Below are 21,507 nucleotides of genomic sequence, written 5' to 3' on the forward strand. Positions count from 1 at the left end.
TTGTATTCAAAGAGCATATAATCACTACGTTTTAAGAGTCGGCACTCTCGAACAATCCTAGAACCGAATTATGAACGTACATATCCCAACACACCAAATACAGGTTTAAAGATCTCGCATCCAGGCCATAATTGTTAAAAAAAAAACCACACACAATACTACCAACACAAAAAAAAACAACGCTAGGGCTCGACACTTCCAGTACCTACTGTTTATCGATATCGATAAATGTGCGATACGTGCTGCTGTATTTACCTACTGTACTACTGTAACAATACATTTTGAGGATCACGTGGATTAATAAAATAAAAGAACATTATATATATAAACAATTTCATTTTACATGATAAAAATAACATAGTTTATTATTCAAGTAGGCATATTACAATATGCTGAATTCGCGCGCATTATTTTTTAATCTGGTCCCTTTTTATTGAAGGCACTGGATGGAGAATGATTTCCACAAATGAACTTGTTTCCATTCAGCTTTTGAATAGGTAAATAAATACGCCAAATCCTCATTTCCTTTTCCTCAGCTTTGCCCATAATCAACATCTGAAATAAAGAGATTATCGATAAATTCGTAAAAGAAGTAAGGTCGTACACTATTCGTGTCATAGGTTACTTAGTTTTTTACTTAAAAATACTTTATTCACAAAATATTTTCGTTTTAATCATGGATTGTACACAACTAAAACTACTTAATTAAATTAGTAACTGTTAACGACTCAAAGTGAAAAATGAAAATATTGCATACAAACATCAGTTTACCGACCTGTTCGGATCAAGTGGAAATTTGTCCAAAAATGCGTCAGTAGTTAATCTTCTTACACACCCACTACAAACTTCACATTTCCTTAAAGATTTGGCCCCCATTTAAATAACAGCTAAAGTTATTTTACCAATTACAATAAAAAATAACCACGTATTTCCACGTTCACGACAATTCAAATGACTTTTGACGTTTTACTACCAATCATACCAACCTAAAGAAAAGTAAGTATAATACGTCTATGTTAAAAGCAAGTAGGGTATGTGCCACCAAAATGCAACAGCAGTCATTTTAATTCGATAAGATTATTTCTATAGCTCAATGTTGGTAACAAGTACGTTCTTAATTTATCAAAGTATGGGGTGTCGATGGGCTGATTGTATTCTCAATTAATTATTGTGTCCGCCCGTACGACTACGAATAATTTTTATATTTAAAAAAAATATGGCTGTAAGTAATTTTGGTCCTATTGAGAGTCAAAGTAAGCAAATAATTTTCAACTGTTATAAATATTTTGAACTTGAACTGACGAAAAATTTAAACTTGCCTTACACCGCTGCCCAGTTAGTTGAAAAAGCTACAGGTGTTTGTCTCTCTACTGTTTATAACATTGTGACTGAGAGCAACAGCGAGAAATTCGCAACAACAAAGAAATTCACCTCCCCGAAGAATAAAAAGTTGCGTCCTTGTCCGTCATCAGCAGTAGACGATTTTGATCAGGAAGTCATCCGGAGAACTATATACAATTTTCATCTGTCCCATAAGCAATTTCCAACCTTAAAGGGACTCCACTCTGTGTTAAAATCCGATATAGATTACAAATTTGGCATTTCCACCTTACGAAAACAAATACAAAAATTAGGATTTAAATGGAAAAAGACCGAGGACAACCGAAAAATATTAATGGAAAAACACAACATACGACTGCTAAGAATAAATTACCTTACCAAAATTGCGGAATATCGATCTCAAGATAGACCACTAGTTTATACTGATGAAACCTACATCCACACTTCACATGTGTCCGGAGAAGCTTGGACCGATGGAACAGAATTTGGTGTACAAAAACAAATCAGTACAGGCCAGCGGTTAATAATAGTGCACGCAGGAGGAAAAGATGGTTTTATTCCCAACGCTTTGTTAATGTTTAAGGCAAACCAAAAAACGGGAGATTACCATGACATGACCAGATGAACTTTGTCAACTACGAAAAATGGTTAAAAGAAAAATTAATACCGAACCTCAAACCGAATAGCGTACTTATCGTGGATAATGCGTCCTATCACAACAAACTTTTGAATCGTGCTCCAACGTCAAATTCTAATAAACAAGAAATGATGGATTGGTTGACAGAACACAACATTTCGTATAACCGGTTGATGTACAAAACCAGTTTGTATGAATTAATTAAACAAAATAAAGAGCGGTTTCGCGAGTACCACATAGATGCAATTTTAAAAGAACATGGCCACTCCGTATTACGATTGCCACCGTATCACCCGACATTCAATCCGATCGAAAATATTTGGTCCATGGTAAAAGGATATGTAGCAAAAAGAAACGTTTCATTAAACATGCAAGGCATTATGAGTTTAGCAACTGAACGAATGAATACCATCACTGCTGAGGACTGGGAAAATATTTGTCACCACGTCGAAAGTGAAGAAAATAAATATCGATGTCAGGAAGGAGAAATGGATCAAATAACAGACAATTTTATTATCAATACTTGTGACAGCTCAGATGAAGAACATGATAGCGAATAAAAGAAAAAAACAGAGGACTACTACTTATTCCACTTCTTGGGTATGTCATTTTATTAAGTTAAGAGAAAATTATTCTCCTTTTGTTGCAAACGGTACAACCACTACAAATGCAATTCCACCTTCTCGATAATTCAACTATACGTCAGCTATAACGTAAGAAGTTGGACTAATTATTTTACTAATGCGATAGGGACCATCCCGTTTGGGCATGAATTTCTTTGTTAAACCTTTAGGAGCGTTACTAAGCAAATGAGTGTCTACCAGAACTAGGTCATTAACGCAAAACAAAGGTGACTGCCGTCGGTGCTGGTCAGCGTCGCTTTTCTTCTGGTCCTGCTGGCGTACAGCTTTCTCCTTTATAACATCCCAGTTTTCGAGAAACTTCTTCAAGTAAGGAGTTATTTGCGGCAGAAAGTTTTCTTTTGACAGAATAGCCTTTAAATCACGTTGGGCATCAAAAGGAGTCCTCATCTCTCGAGCGAACATCATGTGAGCTGGACTGCATCCAGTGGTGGCACAAAGAGCACTATTCATCGAGAACCTGATCGCTGGCAGGAACTTGGGCCACGCACGATGATTGTTCTTCACTAAAATAGAGAGTTGAATCTTGAGGTCTCTATTCTTGCGTTCTGCAGGGTTGGCCTCAGGATGATAGAGTGGTATTAAATTCTGCTTGATTCCCAGCAAGAACATGGTCTGCTGCATCACAGCTGAGACAAACTGAACTCCGTTGTCAGAAATGATTCTTCTTGGGAATCCATACCGTAGGAAGTACTGCTCGATAAGGGCTGGAGCGCAGACTTCTGCTGTGGCGTCCTTGAGGGCTATCAGCTCCACCCAGCGTGTAGCCGTGTCCTCGATGAGCAGCACCCATTTCTCTCCATTGTATCCTTCAGGTAGAGGGCCAAAGAGGTCTATAGCAAGCACCTCTCCTCTTTGATTAAGTACTGGGGTCTGTAGTAGTCCCATAGGCTTCTGGTTACTTATCTTGTAACGATGGCATTTTTCACATAGTTTTAAATATTCCGTGATGTACTTGCGCATTCCTGTAAAGTAATATTTTTGACAGATGCGTGCGAGAGTCCTTTCCACGCCCTGATGACCAGCTGTTGGGGCGTCGTGGTACTCTTTTAGGACGGCCTCCTTCATAGAGTTAGGTACTACCAGCTGAGCTTCCTCCGACTCAGAGTTGGGATTGTAATAGTAGAGAATCCCTTGGGCCATGACATATCCTCTCTCTAGCCATCTGGTCGAGTTAATAGGATCAGAGTCTTCCAGGTCTTGAATAATCTTGGCGACTTCTGGATCTTCGAGCTGTGCAGTACGTAGTTCCGTCGGATCAACTTGTGGAATATCAATAATAATAGAGCAGACTCCACATTCTTCTTTGGAGTTTTCATCGCAGACAGGTCGACTCAATGTGTCTGCTATGACATTGGCCTTTCCAGGTGTGTATTCATATTTGATGTAAAAGCCTTGCAGTTTAAGTGCCCACCGGATAAGGCGACCACTTGGTGACTTGTGAGTCAACAGCCATTTCAACGGCTGATGATCCGTCTTCACTAAAACTGTATGACCATCAATATAGGGCCGGTACTTCTCAACCGCCCAGATCACAGCCAAACACTCCCCTCTCAGTTGTGCTGTAACGGCGTTCTGCTGGAGTGAGCAGCCTGCTGGCATACTCAATGGGACGCTCATCATGTCCTTCGCCTTGCATAAGACAAGCTCCAAGAGCATAGTTACTCGAGTCAGTCCGTAGAATAAATTGTTTACTGTAATCCGCTTGCACCAGGATTGGAGCAGAAGTTAATCTGGTCTTGAGCTCCGTAAAAGCCTGTTGTTGCTCGTCTTGCCATTTCCACGGTTCATTTTTCTTAGTAAGCTTGGTAAGCGGCTGAGCTACCGCTGAGAAATTTGGAACAAATTTTCTGAACCAAGCGCAGGTTTGGAGAAATGTCCGGAGATGCTTGAGATTAGTTGGCTCCTTCATGGCTAATATTGCTTCAATTTTCCCATTATCTGGCTTAATACCGTCAGGGGTGATGAGGTGTCCAAGGTACTTGACCTCTTTGCAAGCAAAAACACATTTCTCTCGGTTTGCTCTTAAGCCAAACTGACGTAGTCGGTCGAACACAAGTTGCAGGTCTTGCAGGTGTTTCTCGAAACTGTCAGATATAACCAGGAGATCGTCCAGGTAAGCTAGAACTGTAGTATTTTGCAAGCTGGCACCGGATTTGAACTTATCCATCAACCGCTGGAAGGTTGCAGGTGCATTCTTCAAACCGAATGGCATTCGTACGAAACGGTAGGTACCGAATGGTGTGATCACTGAAGTCTTATCCCGATCAGCTGGATTCACACTGACTTGCCAGTATCCAGATCTCAGATCTATGGTACTTATGTAGCAATGTCTTCCGGTCGACTGCAGCAGCTCATCAATTAAGGGTAAGGGATAGTTATCTGTCTTTGTGACGCTATTCAGCTTTCTATAATCAGCACAGAATCTGACAGTATTATTCTTCTTAAGGACAAGAACTGCCGGTGAGGTCCATGCAGATTCACATTCCTCTATTATCCCTTCCCGGAGCATCTTCTCAATCTCCGCTTTCATTATTTCTTTCTTTGCAGGTGTGAGCCGGTATGGAGGTACAGATATAGGTGCATGGTCTCCTGTGTCTATATGATGTTCAACAATTGGAGTGGGCGCTCCCCCTAGACTGAAGACTGCACTATTCCTCTCTAACACTTCGGCTAATTTCATCTTTTCACCTTCGCTGAGCATTGATCCTTCTTCAGCATGAAGTATATTGCTTGCAGCAATTGACAATTGCGTTGGCATGTCAGATTCATACTGTATGGGATATTTCTCACCACCTGGGAAACACCAAGTATGGTTATCAAAGTCCAGGTCGAGCCTAGATGCTTTTAGAAAATCGATTCCCAGTAAAGTTTCATTTTCTTCAGCTTCAGGTAAGATCAGGAACTCTTGAGGTATCACTCTATCCTTCACTTTGACATCTAAGGTAATTTTGAGCACATTTCTAAGTTGAGTTACACCATCGGCTAATGTCACTCTCATTTGCTTCTCGCAGAACTGTTGCTGTCTCTCAAGTAACAGTGAGTGGAGCTTTCGACTTGCCAAGCTTCTCTTTGCGCCTGTATCCACTAAGGCAATACCTTGCATGTCCAGGATTCCAATCCCTAAAATTGGCCGCTGATACCTTTTTGTGTATTCCTCATATGTGTCAAATAAATCCAATACGGGGTCCTCAGAGTCATTCTGGTCCATTAGGGCTCCAGGTGTAGGCTCCTTGGAGTCCTCATCCTTCTGGTTTGTCCCTGAAAAGTCCACAGCTGAAAATAAAATTCCCTCACAAGGCGTGGTTGAGTTACTGGAATTATCTATACTGTGACCCGAAGATGACTTACTGTATTTAGTTATATTGTGACCATTCTTATTACTGTTATCAGCTGATCCTAAAACAGCTGTAGTCAACCTAGATTTGGCGTCATTGACCTGATCTGGCAGCACAGGGATGTTACTAATATTATTTGACACGGTGCAAAATGACATTTCCTTACTAAGGGGACAATTTACTTGCTTATCACTGTTATCAATAATGGACTTTGCAAAAAGTGTGCACGATTATTGAACGACTACAGGGTCATCCTGGGAGCTGTCGGCGGCGCGGGGCAACACCGGCTTTGCTACTAAACCGTCACCAAAGAAATTTGCAGGAAGTGCATGTCGAAAATCAGTGGGAGACAAAAAGATCTCGTCAAGCTTATCATTTTGAACCTTAGGTATAGAGTTAAGAGTACTACTCACCAGGGAGAGCTTCTTAGTCTGCTTACCAGTGTCCTTTAACCCTGGATTGGACGAATCCATGCTGCAGTTGACAGTACAGAAAGTAGCATTACATTTTTCGCAATTTGCGCGTATAACACCTACTTGACCACAACCATAACAACGTAAGACATTAACATCTGATGTGTTATTATTATTATCGTTAGACGTACCACTAGAGTCTTTATTTAGTTTTCTACATTCTTCTTTTACGTGGCCGTAACGTTTACAATACCCGCACTTCTTACTATACGACTTAGATTTCGCGGCGGACGCGGACGCTGTATTGTTATCACTGTTATCATCTAAACGACGCGGCGGAGGCGCACGGGGCTCGCGGGACGGCGGCGCGGCGCTCGCGCTCGCGGTAGCGCGCGGCGGCTTTGACACGGCGACGGGACGACTCGGCGAAGCGTAGCTCACGTTCTTGGAAGCGGCGGCGGCCTTTGTATCGTTCGTACTCTCGTTCAACGATTCTTCGACGGCGCGCGCCTTTTGTATTAATATCTTAAACGTTGCACACTCTTCCCTCTTAACACGTTTACGTATACGTTTGTTTAACAGTCCGTACACCATATCCAATTGTACCTTCTCGGCCAACTCGCTACGTGGCAATTTTGCCAACAGGGCTCTACACTTTGCGACGAAAACATGAGTATTTTCTTCGCCTTGTGGCGCAGCAAATAAGTCGCGGTAAATGCGTGGCGGGGCTCGATTGTCGCCGTAGGTATGGCGCAAACTATCAATGACTTCGGCCCATGAAGTTATCTCCGGTTTTATGCCCTGCCACCAATCTGCGGCTGAATGCGTTAGTAGCATTGATAACCCACGAATGGCGTTATCGTCCGAGATGTTGGCACAATCTTTGTAGGCCTCAATGGCGTCAATAAAACCTTCGATGGACTCTTCCGCATTTCCAGCGAATCGAGCTTTGCAGCGAGAGAAATTTCCTCCTTCTACAGGAAACGGTGTCGATGTAGTAGACGACGACGGGTGCCTAGAGGTTGTGATGACGCTTTCCAGCAGTTCCCTGAAGGCGTTGGTTTGCGACCGTTGCAACGAATCCACAAGCGTCGCGACGTCATCTCTCGTGAAAGAACCTTCTCGAGCGGGCTCGAGGTCATCTCGCGTCGGCGTCGACACACGTCGATTTCTCCTTGATTTAGGTGGCATTTTATTACACTATATTGTTTATTTTAATGAATCACGGCACAAAAGTCCACTTTTTCACTATAGCCTCACACTTGGGCAGCCATTTTGTAGCGCCAGCTAGCTCGGGGTTCGGATGAGGAGGCTATTTAAAAGTGAAATCGACACCGATACTGAATTAAAAGTGTATTCTGTTGAATAATTACACTCGTAATGTTCTTATGGGAAAGTTATTAGAATTAAGCACTAAATACTGTAGTGATTTTACAAATTATCATTAGACATATATCAATCGTATCGCGTCGGTTGCCGGACTGCGCGGGAGCGGCGAGAACGTATCTGTATACGGTCGGTCACGCGCAGTGCGTCATGAATCGGAGCTGTGATTGGCTCATGCGGTGCATCAGGTAAGTCGTCCAATCCGCGAGTTTCGTTCGGCCGGGCCGACGTTTGAGGTTGGCGCGTTATAAAACTAAATTCTAATTTACCCGTTTAAAACTACGAGTAAATTCGAATTTACCCGTCGAGATACTATCTGGATATGTGAAAACGAATCATTGTTACAGAGAGCACTGATATCCAACATTGTTTCTACATAATTCTTTAGATCTTTGACATTGTTAAGTTAATTCGGGAATTTCCGAAGCAATATAAAATATATATTTTATATAGACCTTAACTTGATACCCAATTCTACATTCTTAAATCTTCTCTGCGTTAAAAAAACCCTTATAACGCCGAGGAGATTTAAAATTTTGTTATATTGAATAGAGTTAAAAATTTCTTATCTTTTTTTCAGCCGCTGACGAAGACAAACAAAAGTAAGTATTTAATGATTTCGATGTTATCCAAAGTTATCAGTTATTGATTCGAATCGTACAAAAATAAATTTCTATACCTATGTCGTTACAAAGTATAAATCTTCTAAATGTACGCAATTTACGAAACCTACCATTTACACACTTTTATTTACCTAGCTTCACCACTATTATTCTTTGTATCTTGTAACTTAAATTTGAACCACATTCCGGTGTCTGATTGACAATGTAAGGCAATATTATGCTAACATCGAGCTGATCTGATGATGCAGTCGGAATATCTCTTAAGTCGGAATAAGGAACTCTTCGATGGAAAAAACATAAACACATTGAGTTTCGGCTTATTACAAACATCTCGAGAAGCACTTAATAAACATGTAACTAGGAGAGAAAGTGCAGTCGGCAATAAAAGTGTGTATCAAAAAATATTTTGACGGTCACTTGTACACGGTGTGTCTGACCATGGGGCTTTAAATCCAGGGCTTGATTTTACTCGCTAAACTGAACTACTTTTACTATGGGACCAACCCTAAAATCAGGGAAACATTTTTGGCTTTTCCATAGAAAACGTCGACATCTGATCAGCCAAAATGTATGAAAAAGTAAAAAATTTTTTTTCGGGAGTTCGGGGTTGGTGCCATAATAAAAGTAGCTCAGTTTAGCGAGTAGAATCGAGCCCTGAATTTAAAGCCCCATGGTCAGACACAACCTGTATAAATACCAATTGACTAACTTTTTATCGTGGTTTTCCAGACAAGTGGACGGTAAAGCGCCAACGTTCGCGCGCAAGCCCGCCATCAGGCAGGAGGATGACGGCAAGCGGCTCATCTTCGAGTGCCGCATCGAGGCGGAGCCCGTGCCCACGGTCGCCTGGTTCCACAACACGGCCGAGGTCATGCCTGGCGCGAGGCATAAGGTACAGAGAAATACTTTTTATCTACACAATAACAATACTGAAACCTTTGTAGAATTTCGAGGTTTCAGAATAATGTCCTAAGGGCTGTAACATGTGCACCATGGTTTGCAAAAAATACAGAGATACATGAATACGTAAAGATTCCAACAATCAAAGAGGAAGTTAACAGATATTGTGTTAAATACAAAGAACGACTAAAAAATCATACAAACGAACTTGGAAGGGACTTGGTAAACATCAACGACAATCCGAATAGGCTGAAAAGGTGGCAAATACTGCGGCTAGACCAAAGGCACTAGAAGATAAATTATATCAAAGTCAAGAGAGAGTATTTAATGGAATACCTCTCAGAACCCTCAAAAGACAGAACATCTGATTATGGCTGAAACAGCCGATTGCAGATAAAAAGAACAAAAAAAAAGAATCTACACAATACTGATACTCTGATCTTATCTTTACTTCTAGCTTCGTAAGTCCCCGCGTACATGCTTGTACAAGTAGAAATTAAATTCGAGTTCTGAACTCTTAGCGCCACTTGCACCGTCCCACCGGTTAAACCTTGTGTCAAATTGTACTGGTAACCATGGTACCTTCCATTTAGATCAACACTAGCGACCCGCCCCGGTTTCGCACGGGTTACCAAATTACACACCTAAACCTTTCTCAAGAATCACTCTATTGATAGGTGAAAACCGCATGAAAATCCGTTCAGCAGTTTTTGAGTTAACGCGAACAAACATACAAACACACAAATAGACAGACGCGGCGGGGGACTTTGTTTTGTAAGATGTAGTGATTTGAATCTTAATCAATAACAAATGTATGGCGCGTGGCATCGCGATTAAAATAAATGTCATTATAAAAGTGCATGACAGTGACGGCAGTGAAGATTGAGATGTAAAAATAATGGCCGATGATGCCCCAGTTTTAAAAGAGCTCAAAGATGGCCTTGACCCCGATCTAGTTGGCTGCGACGCCGGCCAGGTGGCGACAGCATCGCTCGGTGACCTTTTACACTTCAATCTGTCCGTTACAATCTATTTAGGTTCATAAAATGATAATAGTAACATTTGTCAGTCTCGGAAATGTGACACTTTTGACGGGTTTAAAATAGACGCGCGGGTGAGTCATGTTTGTGCTTTATTTTGACAGAAACAAAATACAATGCATGTTACTCATGTAAACGTTACGGCGTATTTCACGCAAAGCTGTAAGTTATAAGTTTGGAACATGTTATGGAAAATAATACAAATAATAAATATAACAATATTGGACATTGGACAATCCTACACAAACCAAATATAGTTGCAAAATAGCTCAATTGGTTTACGTTATGGATACTGGACCATGATAATAATGATGATGATGATGTTAAGAGATAGATAAATAATTAAGTAAAAACATAGAACCCAGGACAACCAACTCCGTAATAAAATTGAATTCTTATTTATAATCCGATATTTTAAACAACCATAATCTTGTCATTAGAAACAGTTACCTTGATACTTGATACAGTGGTAATATTAGGTTGAAAAGATTCTAAATCATTAAGCGAACACTACGTATTACGGCATACGTATTTTGTTCTAACCGCAAGGTCAAGAAACTAGATATTTAGAATAAGATTTTTTTATATTCATGATGCTAATATCCAATTTTCATTCAAATTTCAGTTAACAGTAAGCAAAGACGGAAAGTCTTACCATGCCTCGCTGGAAATCGCAAACGTGACCGTGGAAGACGCGGGCAAATACAAGGTGACCGCCAAGAACGAACTCGGCGAAAGCAACGCCACGATCAGCCTGAACTTCGACAGTGAGTAAAATGTCGTTTATTCCATTCCATCATCACCTTCATTAATTACAGCACCGTCAACTTTACTGTTGACTGAATCAGTTATAAATATCTAGTTTAGTTTCTTCTTTGTCAAATATTTTTTGAATTTTTTCAAATGAATGAGACACTATACTATTTGGCACTAAAACCTATTATAATTACTTTAAAGTATTTGAAATTACACAAATTAGATTTACGTTTAAAATGTCACACAATTTTACTTCTGCTTTTAGTTTAATAACGCTATAGTGTGATTTTAATAATTCTGTTATAGATTAAGTCATACGTGTAGATTTGGCGGCATCATGTACATCAACTCATTTTATCAATTCGTCAATACACATACCTACATAATACCTACACAAAACTACGGCATTAGTTAAATTTAACAATGTTCTATTTATATTATTGATTTAAGATGTTTTCTTAATTTCGTTTTTAGTTTTATTTTTAACCTACACACTATACTCTATTCTACATCTATGAAATCTATTTGAAGAAATTTTATTTATTTATTATACTTACACCAACACCTAACCGTCATCACAATTTTCTCTTCGATTGGGTATATGTTATTTATTTATTGTCATTTTAATCTTCATTCTGCTTCTCTGCTTTTATTAACAATATTTTTCCTTGGTAATATAGTTAATTAACTAACAGTATAATGCAGTAGTTACAATTAGTTTGCAAATACTTTGCTTCAGCAACTGCACAATTTTAACTCAGTAATGAAATAACTGGTGCAACTGTCATGCGTACTGATTGATCAATGTAGTGAAACAAACACAATTCTTCCAAATTATATTTTTATGTATGTATATTTATAAACATATTCAGTGTGCGAGTAACGTAATAGCAAAGTAAATGACAAAAACACGAACTTAAAGAAAACATCTTAAATATGAACAGTGATTAACTATAACACGCAAATGAGGATTCTACTAAAAAGAAAAGTCATCGACTTATTAATGCAATGATTAACAACATAGGCGACGAAGCGCCCGTTCCTGAGGACTATATCAAACCGACGTTCACGGAAAGACCCGTCATCAGGCAATCGGAGGATGGTACAAAAATCACATTCGAATGCAGATGTGTTGGCAAACCGAAACCAACCGTCGCATGGTAAGAACCAATTCATAAAATAATGTATACAACCTTAGAACAGAGAAAGATTCTTACACTAACTAATGCCCTTGATACAGGTACCATGGCAAAAAACTAATAAAAGAAAGTAGTCGACATAAAATAACATTAGAAGAGGACCAAACATTATATCACATAGCGCGATTAGAAATCATAGGCGTAGAAAATACGGACAAAGGAGAATACCGGGCATTGGCGAAAAACAAACATGGTGAAGGCGTAGCGAAAATAAATCTCAACTTTGAAGGTGGAGATAAACCGAAGTAAGATTTTAAAAACGATTTTTTTTGTTTTCTTTCTCAACAATCCTATCCAAAGGATCGTTATTAAAATTTTTATTTTGGACAGAATTCCCGATGGTAAAGCACCAAGATTCCCCAAAAAGCCGACAATAAGACAGGAGGGGGATGTATTAATAATGGAATGCGTACTCGAAGCGTATCCCGTCCCAGACATCGTGTGGTTCCACGGAGAAAAAGAACTTAAAGATGGATCAAAAATGAAGATGTCCAGAAAAGCGACGGGAAAAGACACGTTTAATTTGACATTAGAAATATTAGGCCCCACTAGGGAAGATGGTGGCAATTATAGGTGCAATGCCTTCAACTTGTTTGGTGAGAGTAATGCAAACATTGCTCTCAATTTCCAAGGTATGGGGGACTTAATTATAAGAAATTAGATAATGTACGCATACAGTAGCAATGCATGCTAGGCTTTGAGCTTGGAAGCTGCATGTAAACAGTTTAGTTGTTGTTTTCGTATTTGTAATAATGCCTACCATTGTACCGTTGTTATTTTTTGTGTAGGTGGGGATGACGAGAACGGTTTCGCACCATCGTTCATAGAGAAACCTCGAATCATTCCCAACGAAGATGGCACACTCATCACAATGCGTTGTGTGTGCAAGGCAAAGCCGGCGGCTGAAGTAACATGGTACAGAGGCACGACCGCAATTAAAGCTAGCAGTAAGATTGAGATCAAATCGAGTGTGATAAGTGAGGATGTTTACGAATTAGTATTACTTTTGTCAAACCCGACGGGAGCGGATGGTGGCGCTTACCGCTGTCACGTCAAGAATGAATACGGCGAAAGCAATGCTAACTTGAACCTCAACATCGAGGCTGAGCCAGAACCAGAAGGCGAAGGCCCAACATTTGTGGAGAAACCGACTATCCAATCAAAGGATAACGGTAAATTAGTAACCATGGGATGCAAGGTTAAAGCTAGCCCGAAACCGACGATCGTGTGGTACCATGAGGGTAAAGAAATCACAGACTCATCGAAAATCAAGACCAGAATCGAAGTAAAGGATGATATATACACAATTATTTTGGAACTCATCGATCCTGGTATTGAAGACTCCGGATTATATAAATGCAATATTAAAAACGAACTTGGGGAGCTCAATGCAAATCTTACGCTCAATATTGAAAGTAAGTAGCTTAATTCACAGACTGATAAATATTTTGATAAATTTAGATTTGATATTAATTTTTAATTTTCAATTTCAGTCATTCCAGTTATCAAAGAAAAACCAAAGGTCATTAAGATAGTTAAAAAGAAGACTGTTATTGTTGAATGTAAAGTATTAAGTAAATTTGCACCGGCTTGCACCTGGTTCAAGGAAGCAAGTGCTGTCAAGGAGGACTCAAGACACACTGTGCTCATTGAGCCTCTTAGAGAGGTAAGAAATAATACAACAGGAGTTTTGAAGGGAATCATCTCTTAACAAATGGTTTTGTCTCAGTATTCCAAGTTTAGCTGTCATCATTTCCACCGAGTTATTATGCAAAATGGAGTTTCTGTAACTTCATCATTCGTTCGTGACGATAAACTGAGACCTAACGTCTACGTGTGGTACTCAATATCTTGTGTTTGTCCTCCTTATATTATCATAAAAAGCTGAAACTTAATTCGCGTATAATTTGCAAACTTTAAAATTCTATTCCAGGGCGAATTTACAGTCAAATTGGAAATCTCAAACGTTTCACAAACCGACAAGGGATCATACAAGCTCGTGGCGAAGAACGAAAAGGGTGAGGCGACGTCACAAGTGGTCGAAATAACTGAGATCCCTGAGCCTCAGGGCGACAAGCCACAGATCATCAAACACTTCAGGAGCCTGGTAAGATCTTTTTTTGGTTTATTATTTTAATCTTTTTTTATATTTAGAATATGGATGGATGAACTAAGTGAGATGCTAAGGCTTTTTAATAATCAAAATGTACATGAATTTGTTTGTTCTTTATTTTTGATGCCGGTATATTATATAGGTACTAGCGAAGTTTTTGTGAAATTTCACGACCTACCGCTAAGGCCCATAAGTTCAATTTACTGTTTACAGACTATCAATGAATAAATTAAATTAATTAATTACTGTTGTTATAAATACAGTACCTAATAATAATAGTCTTACTTTTTGTAAACCTCCACTATAAAAAAATCTGACTAGTAACTGTGTCAAAATACCTAAAAAAAGTTATAATTAAAAAAATACCATTAAATTACAGGCCAAGAAAGAAAACGAGGAGGCAGAGTTCGTTGCTGTCCTCAAAACATCAGACCAGTCGTGCAGATGCACCTGGTACAAGAACTCTACAGTCATCAGGGACTCGTCTGATGTCAACACGTCATTCGACGGGACCAACGCGCGCCTGATCATCAGGAAGACATCCTCCAAATACGCGGCCACGTACCGCGTGGTCATTAAGAACGAGTTTGGAGAGGACGAGTCCAGTGCTGACTTGACGATTGTGGAGGAAAAGGTATTTACTTGTTTCAAATATTGCTCACTACTGAATACCTACTACAAGGGCTTTTAGAGTTTATTATGAATTAAATATAACTTCTAGAACGCCATAATCATGAAGGAGTTACGAGTTTCTACTTTAATAGTTATCATGTAGCCCTTTGTTTAGCTAAGTTATATGTATACTTATTGTACTTTAACAATGTGAATAAATTGTCTTTTTCTGGTATTTACTTATCAAAATACATGATACAACTTGATCATGAGTCTTCGCGGATAAGCACAAGTACATGCTAGCCCGATAAAATAAATAATGATAAATATACCAACGTATGCTATAAAATCCAATTTCAGAAGAAGAAGGAGGAGGAGGAGGAGGAAGAGGAAAAGATGGAAGAAGAAGAAAAAACGATTATCGAATCAGAAGAAGAGATGTCCATCGTCGAAGAAAAATCGGTGGCTGAAGAAAACCACATGGAACAAAAGAAGACCGTCAAAAAGGTTGAAAAGAAGGAAGAAGTTAAGGTCGAAAAGAAGGAAGAAGAAGTAGAGATGGAAGTCGACGAAGCCAAAAAGGTTATTCAGAAGAAAACAGCCAAATCTGAAGAGGAAAAGAAGGAAATGCTTGAGAAATTGGAGAAGAGGAAAAAATCGGAACCTGAGGCTAAAATTGAAGGCATTCCAAAACTCAAACCAGTCAAGCCCAAGGAGGAACCGGTTGAGGAAAAGAAAGATGAAAAGAAGACTGAATCCAAAACGACGACCAAAAAGGTTGTCAAAAAGAAGGTCGTTGCAAAGAAGGATGAGGTAAGTGTAACGTCTAGATAAAAGCACAAGATGTATATAGCTTAAGAGTAAATTTTATATTATTTATAGTCGTTTTAGATGCAATAGTTCATATTTTCAGAGGTCAACCTTTGATTTAAAAGAAATCTGTTACATATTTACAGAATACTGGTCTTTCTTCTCTAGTTTCGCTGTATAGCCTGTTTATTATGTAGTTTGGTCGATCAACTATCTCTTGTTGTTATTAACTACCACAAAAGCGCTGGTTCAATAAAAACCAGGATTTTAAGAGTGGCCGGAACCGTGGCACACACTAGTGACAAGAAAAAGTTGATTACCCCAGTTGTTTGTTTACAGTCATTATGTGATAACTGATTTTTCTGTTGTGAGTGTTGTGTTAACAATAGCCGTGCTAAATTGTGTTTGGACGTAGGACATACTGGAATTCGTCGACGATTACGAGCGACCAGTTTTGGAGAAATACGAAAAAATTACACCAACGCCACTCGCTAAAAAACCGAAAGAAGATGACACACCCAAGGTAACCACACTTCACTTGTTCACAACACACTACACAATATACTTAAAATATAAATATTATAATATTAATGTACATATTACATTTATTTAGTCGAAACGCGCGTCTGTATCCGAAAGCGTTACAAGTGAACAATATGAAAGTGAAGAAGAACAGTCGGTGGCTGCGCCGGCACCAGAGAAGAAACCTAAGGTTGAGGCCAAAAAGGTATAAGAAATAACGTTTTTAACTATTTAGTTTAATAAATCCCCGTATCATATTACAACAGAATATAATTGTCCAAATAAAGCTTACTAAAATAACAATCAATTAGTGAAAGTAGTGTTTCTATTAAACGTAGTAATGACACAATATCGTAAAATGTTTACTAGGAGGAAGAGAAACCTGAACCAAAGAGACCTAGCATCAAAAAGGGTATTCCTAAACCAGAGGAACCTGTAGATGAATTATCTGGTGTTAAATTGTCAAAAACACCGACTAAACCAACAGAAACAAAGACTGAGGAACCTCAAGCGGCTAAAGCTAAAAAACCAGTTGCTAAGGTAAATACAACAGCAAAATGCGTAAATATGTATAACACAACTTAAGATCAAATATTAAAAACATGATTTTTCTTATGTATTAAAACATTTTAATTCCGTTTTAAAGCCTAAAGAGGAGAAAGAATTTGTTGATGACTACGAAAGACCTGAACTCGAGAAATACGACAAAATGACACCGACTCCTAGTGATAGAACTAAAAAGCAGAACGGTGTAGAGGTAAAATAATGAAATATATTTGTGCTGATAAATTGACTTTACATATTTTGAGCATTCCCTGTTCTGAAAATATGCATGGTTGTAAAAAAAATATGGTAATAAATGAACACGTATTGATCGTATAGGAGCATTATTAAAATATATTTTTATAGGAAACTCTGGAGTTCGTGGATGATTACCAAAAGTCTGAACTCGAACAATACGAAAAGATCACTCCTACACCTAAAGATAAACGTCGCACTAGTGAGACACAGGTAAAAACACACAAACCGCTCGAATTAAATACATAGGTACAGTCACCTGCAAAAAAACTTACTTTATACGTTACTCTTCGAAGGCCTCAAAAATATGTGACACGCTCTTATGGCTCTACAAATAAGATCGTGTCAGATATTTTAGCGGCCTTCGTTGTGTAATATATTATTGCTGGTGACTGTACATTATTAAATTATTTACTTTTTCATGATAGTAACTCAAATTTGAACTTTGTTAGGATGACGTTGATATGATGCGAGGCAAGATAAAACCGAAACCTGCAGAAGAGGAACCGGAAAAACCTACCCTGCGTAAACGTTCCGTTGCAAAAGATAAGGTATACAAAAACTAAATAAAATTATATAAGCGGTCAGTGTAATAAAATAATTAAAAGCTCAGACATTTATGAACACCTTGTTATTTAGGAGGAAGATAAAAAACCAGAAGAAAAACCAAAGGCTAAGCCCGCAGAAAAAGACAAGCCTGAGGCTAAAAAACGTCCATCTCTTAAGGAGAAAGAGGTACACACAACACATAACATTCAAGTTAACTCATGCACAATAACAGAATTTGGTGACACACTTCTTAAAAATCTATCGCAATCACTCGAATAACACACGGCACACTAAGTTTCAGGTTTTTAGTGAAATTTAATCACACCTCTCTTTTCAATTAATTATTGAGCTCTATCGCGGCGAGGCTTCTTTTTCCAGGTTTCTCATGAAGTAAGTAATTTACAGCAAGCTTCTAACAGCCTGCATGGCTATTGCTTTAAAATGTTCCGCTTGTATATTGGCTTCATACAGATGGCGAATGATCGAGCAACAATAGCGGTATTTGTCTATTTGAACGTTATGTTAATAAGGTAAAATAGGAAACGGTACCGTTTTCTGCAGTTGAGAAATTTTTGAGAAGAAAAGGAATTGATTCAGCCAGAACTCCCATTAAATGTTTTCCGAAAAAGTACTTCTTACTGCTAGTTCGCTACGTACGCTAGTTCGTAGATTCCATACTAAATTTTTCAACATAAGTACATTAAGCAACAAGTAAATTATATTTATTACTTTCCTTCGTTTATTTATATTAGGTACCCCCTTTTCTTTAAATCTTATCTTTTTTGCATATGTTTTTTTTTACTAAATTCCACTATTGTCTTTACAACTGATCAACACTTTTAAAGGTCGCGGAAGAGGAATTTGTCGACGACTATGAGAGGCCCGTGCTTGAAAAGTACGAGAAAATCACACCAACACCCATTGAGAAAAAGAAGAAGGTACACACAATCATCACACAATGCTTCAGCTTTAATGATAAACACTACAGCTTTAATGATAAAATAGCGCTTTAATAGAAAACAATCAACTAAAATAATATTTACTTTAGGACGACGTTAAGCCCGAGGAACCTGAAGAGGTACCATCCGCAACTGCCACAGCTAGGCGTCGTTCTGTTAAAGACAAAGACAAGCCAGAGGTAAAAAAACTCTTATGCCCTTTTAATGATGCACTTATTACATTAAACGGTACTTATAACAATACAACAATTGTTTAGCCAATGGACGTTGACGAGAGCTTCAGCCTAGCCAAGCCGAAAACACCAGCAAAGCCAGGACAAGAGCCTGAGGATGTAGAACTCACACACAAAACACCCGCGCAAACTAAACCTACGGTCTGTACAAGATACATCTCGCTTTTAGTAAAGTTGACCGCTTTATCTAAATAAGATTGCTTCATTGTTTTGAAAACGAATTTAAAACTAATAAAAAATGTTATACAAAATTAGGAGGATTCCGCGGCAGCCGAATTAAAGGTTAAGAAACCTGAAATTGTTGAAGAGAAAACATTAAAGAGGAGGCCTTCGGCAAAGAAGGTAAAAATTTTATTAAAATTCATAAAGATATTTAAAACACTAAAAATATTTTAGTAAATTGTAAACGATTTATGGAAATCAGACACTCTTTATTTATTAAATTATCATTAATATCCAATGATTCACAGACAGAGCTAGAGCCTATCAGCTCTAATATACCCGTAACTAATAAGAACGTTTTAAGGAGAATTTCAGTTCTCGTTAAGGTATCGAGTAGTGATTTAGCATCAACACAGATTGACGCAGTGTACATGCACTGAATTCAAGCACATATTTGGTTTTCAACAATGCTTATACCAATTTGAGATACCTACACTCAAAACAAAGCACTTTTTTTATTAAATACACAGCACTTTTGTCACATTTTTATACTTAACATGTACAGTTTATGTGTAAAACATTATCAAAATGTTTCTATCAATATACTCCTTTGCAATCTATATTCTATCTTCTCATCTTTTGTTCATATTCTTAACACTTTCTTATTTTTCTTCTTCTATTCTCATTTCTATATGTATGTACAGCACTTTAACCACTGTTTGTGTTTAATGGGGGCTAGGGTGAAGATACTGAAGAGTCTGTCAGCCTCACCAAGCCTCGAACTAAGACAAGCACTACTGCCCCTGAAGAAGCCTCTCTTACCCAAAAGACTCCTGCTAAGAAAAAGCCAACGGTACACAAAACTATTTACTTTTAACTATCTCAGTATCATAAAAATACATTTATTATTGACTTCCTTCTTTCTTCGACTTAACTAAAACAAGTCAATAATTTATGTTCTCTAGGAGGGATCAGAAGCAGCGTCACTTAAAGTCAAAAAAGCAGCTGTCGTCAAAAAAGACGACGATGATGAGGTACTAAACTAATCTACAACTGAGATGGTTAAAAACTGTGTGACTAATTTATCTTTAACGTAGTTAGACATTTTGGGTACAACCATTAATCCTAACCCCACTTTTAACCACGACTTGAGTTTTACTGCGCAAACCCACACTAATTCAATAATGACACTTGCACTAAAAAGGTTCGCTTGAAAATTTAGATACCTCTCTAAAGCTTTTATTGCGTCTTTAGGAACCTCTGACCGTTCAAGCTGGTAAATTTGAAAAGCCACAACTGAAGAAAACTAGCAAGAAGACCACTGACACAGCTAAAAAAGCCACTACCAGTGACAAAGAAAATATGGATGGGGTAAACAAAACTTCCTGTCGTGACGTCAATTCCGCTATTATAACACACCTACTTGTGATGTCTATTCACTTGTAATTGATGTCTCTCTATTCTATCTCTATGTACACTGTTTCTTCGAAATCAATTGCACCCCTATACCAGCCCAAAACCAACAAGCACTCTAAATATCCGAGAATGAAACACACCCTCTTGAAGTATCCAATATGTTGTTCGTTTGATAGTTTTTATCCAGGAAACAAACTGAAGAAAGCAGAAAGAATTTTCATCGTCGTTGTTCTGTTAGTGTGGTCGTCAGTCGCATGCAAGCTTTGTGTTTTATGTTTCGTGTAATTTTACTCTAAGAACTATAGCAAATTTCATGAGGTTTGTAACTTTTTTTAAATTACAAACTTTGGTAAACTAGTTACTTCAGACGTTCTACTGGTAACAATGACAACAAAAATTAAATATAAAGCGCAACAGATACTTATTCAAATATTGATATAAACTAATGCTTTCTAGTTGGAACTGGACTTTGTCGATGACTACGAGAGGCCAGTCCTCGAGAAATATGAAAAGGTCACACCAACTCCCACAGTACGGGAGAAGAAAGAAAAGGAAACGGCCAAGGTAATTATAAAATGTTGTTTTATTTATTTATTTAAACTGTATTGCACAAAATACTACAATGCACAAATGGCGGACTTAATGCCAAATGGCATCTCTGTGAGGAAATACAAATAAGTTTTGAAATACCAATCATATTTGTAAAAAAAATCGATTCCGTCATCACTCCATAAAAATGACAGATAATGTTATATAATAGAAACTTAGAAAAGAGCAAAATTTATGCGAAATAAATAAAATTAAACTTAAATTAAAAATATAACTTTCAACAAAACAGGTCACAGTGATGGCACAACAACAACGCCTTGAAGTGAAGGTACAAAGCTAGTATGAATTGAACCCCAACAATCCAAACATGTATCCTACATTGTGTCATGTACCGTGTGACCCTTTATTTGTGCACCCTGCAGCAAACCTGAATTGTATATTATATGTGATCCAAGCTATCCACAAGTATACCAAATTTATCCATCCAAACGTTTCCATGAGAAAACTCCA

The 21,507-nt window shown here is 38.2% G+C and overlaps 1 protein-coding gene across 1 annotated transcript in view; it reads left to right on the plus strand.

Annotated features, from left to right (window-relative positions):
* The window catches only part of LOC134675453 (twitchin), a 173,758-nt gene that overhangs the window by 17,641 nt on the left and 134,610 nt on the right, over nucleotides 1–21,507 (plus strand). Inside the window, 26 exon segments of the mRNA XM_063533722.1 lie at nucleotides 8,337–8,358; nucleotides 9,109–9,271; nucleotides 10,945–11,086; nucleotides 12,100–12,235; nucleotides 12,316–12,519; nucleotides 12,605–12,906; nucleotides 13,063–13,689; nucleotides 13,768–13,940; nucleotides 14,208–14,381; nucleotides 14,767–15,021; nucleotides 15,360–15,812; nucleotides 16,225–16,332; nucleotides 16,423–16,536; nucleotides 16,701–16,871; nucleotides 16,978–17,088; nucleotides 17,241–17,342; nucleotides 17,582–17,680; nucleotides 17,769–17,864; nucleotides 18,524–18,616; nucleotides 18,727–19,011; nucleotides 19,126–19,212; nucleotides 19,772–19,885; nucleotides 19,998–20,066; nucleotides 20,287–20,403; nucleotides 20,905–21,012; nucleotides 21,287–21,325. Of these exon segments, the coding sequence (XP_063389792.1) occupies nucleotides 8,337–8,358; nucleotides 9,109–9,271; nucleotides 10,945–11,086; nucleotides 12,100–12,235; nucleotides 12,316–12,519; nucleotides 12,605–12,906; nucleotides 13,063–13,689; nucleotides 13,768–13,940; nucleotides 14,208–14,381; nucleotides 14,767–15,021; nucleotides 15,360–15,812; nucleotides 16,225–16,332; nucleotides 16,423–16,536; nucleotides 16,701–16,871; nucleotides 16,978–17,088; nucleotides 17,241–17,342; nucleotides 17,582–17,680; nucleotides 17,769–17,864; nucleotides 18,524–18,616; nucleotides 18,727–19,011; nucleotides 19,126–19,212; nucleotides 19,772–19,885; nucleotides 19,998–20,066; nucleotides 20,287–20,403; nucleotides 20,905–21,012; nucleotides 21,287–21,325 (4,364 nt within the window).

This window comes from Cydia fagiglandana, chromosome 22, assembly GCF_963556715.1.
Source record: "Cydia fagiglandana chromosome 22, ilCydFagi1.1, whole genome shotgun sequence".
Lineage (NCBI taxonomy): Eukaryota > Metazoa > Arthropoda > Insecta > Lepidoptera > Tortricidae > Cydia > Cydia fagiglandana.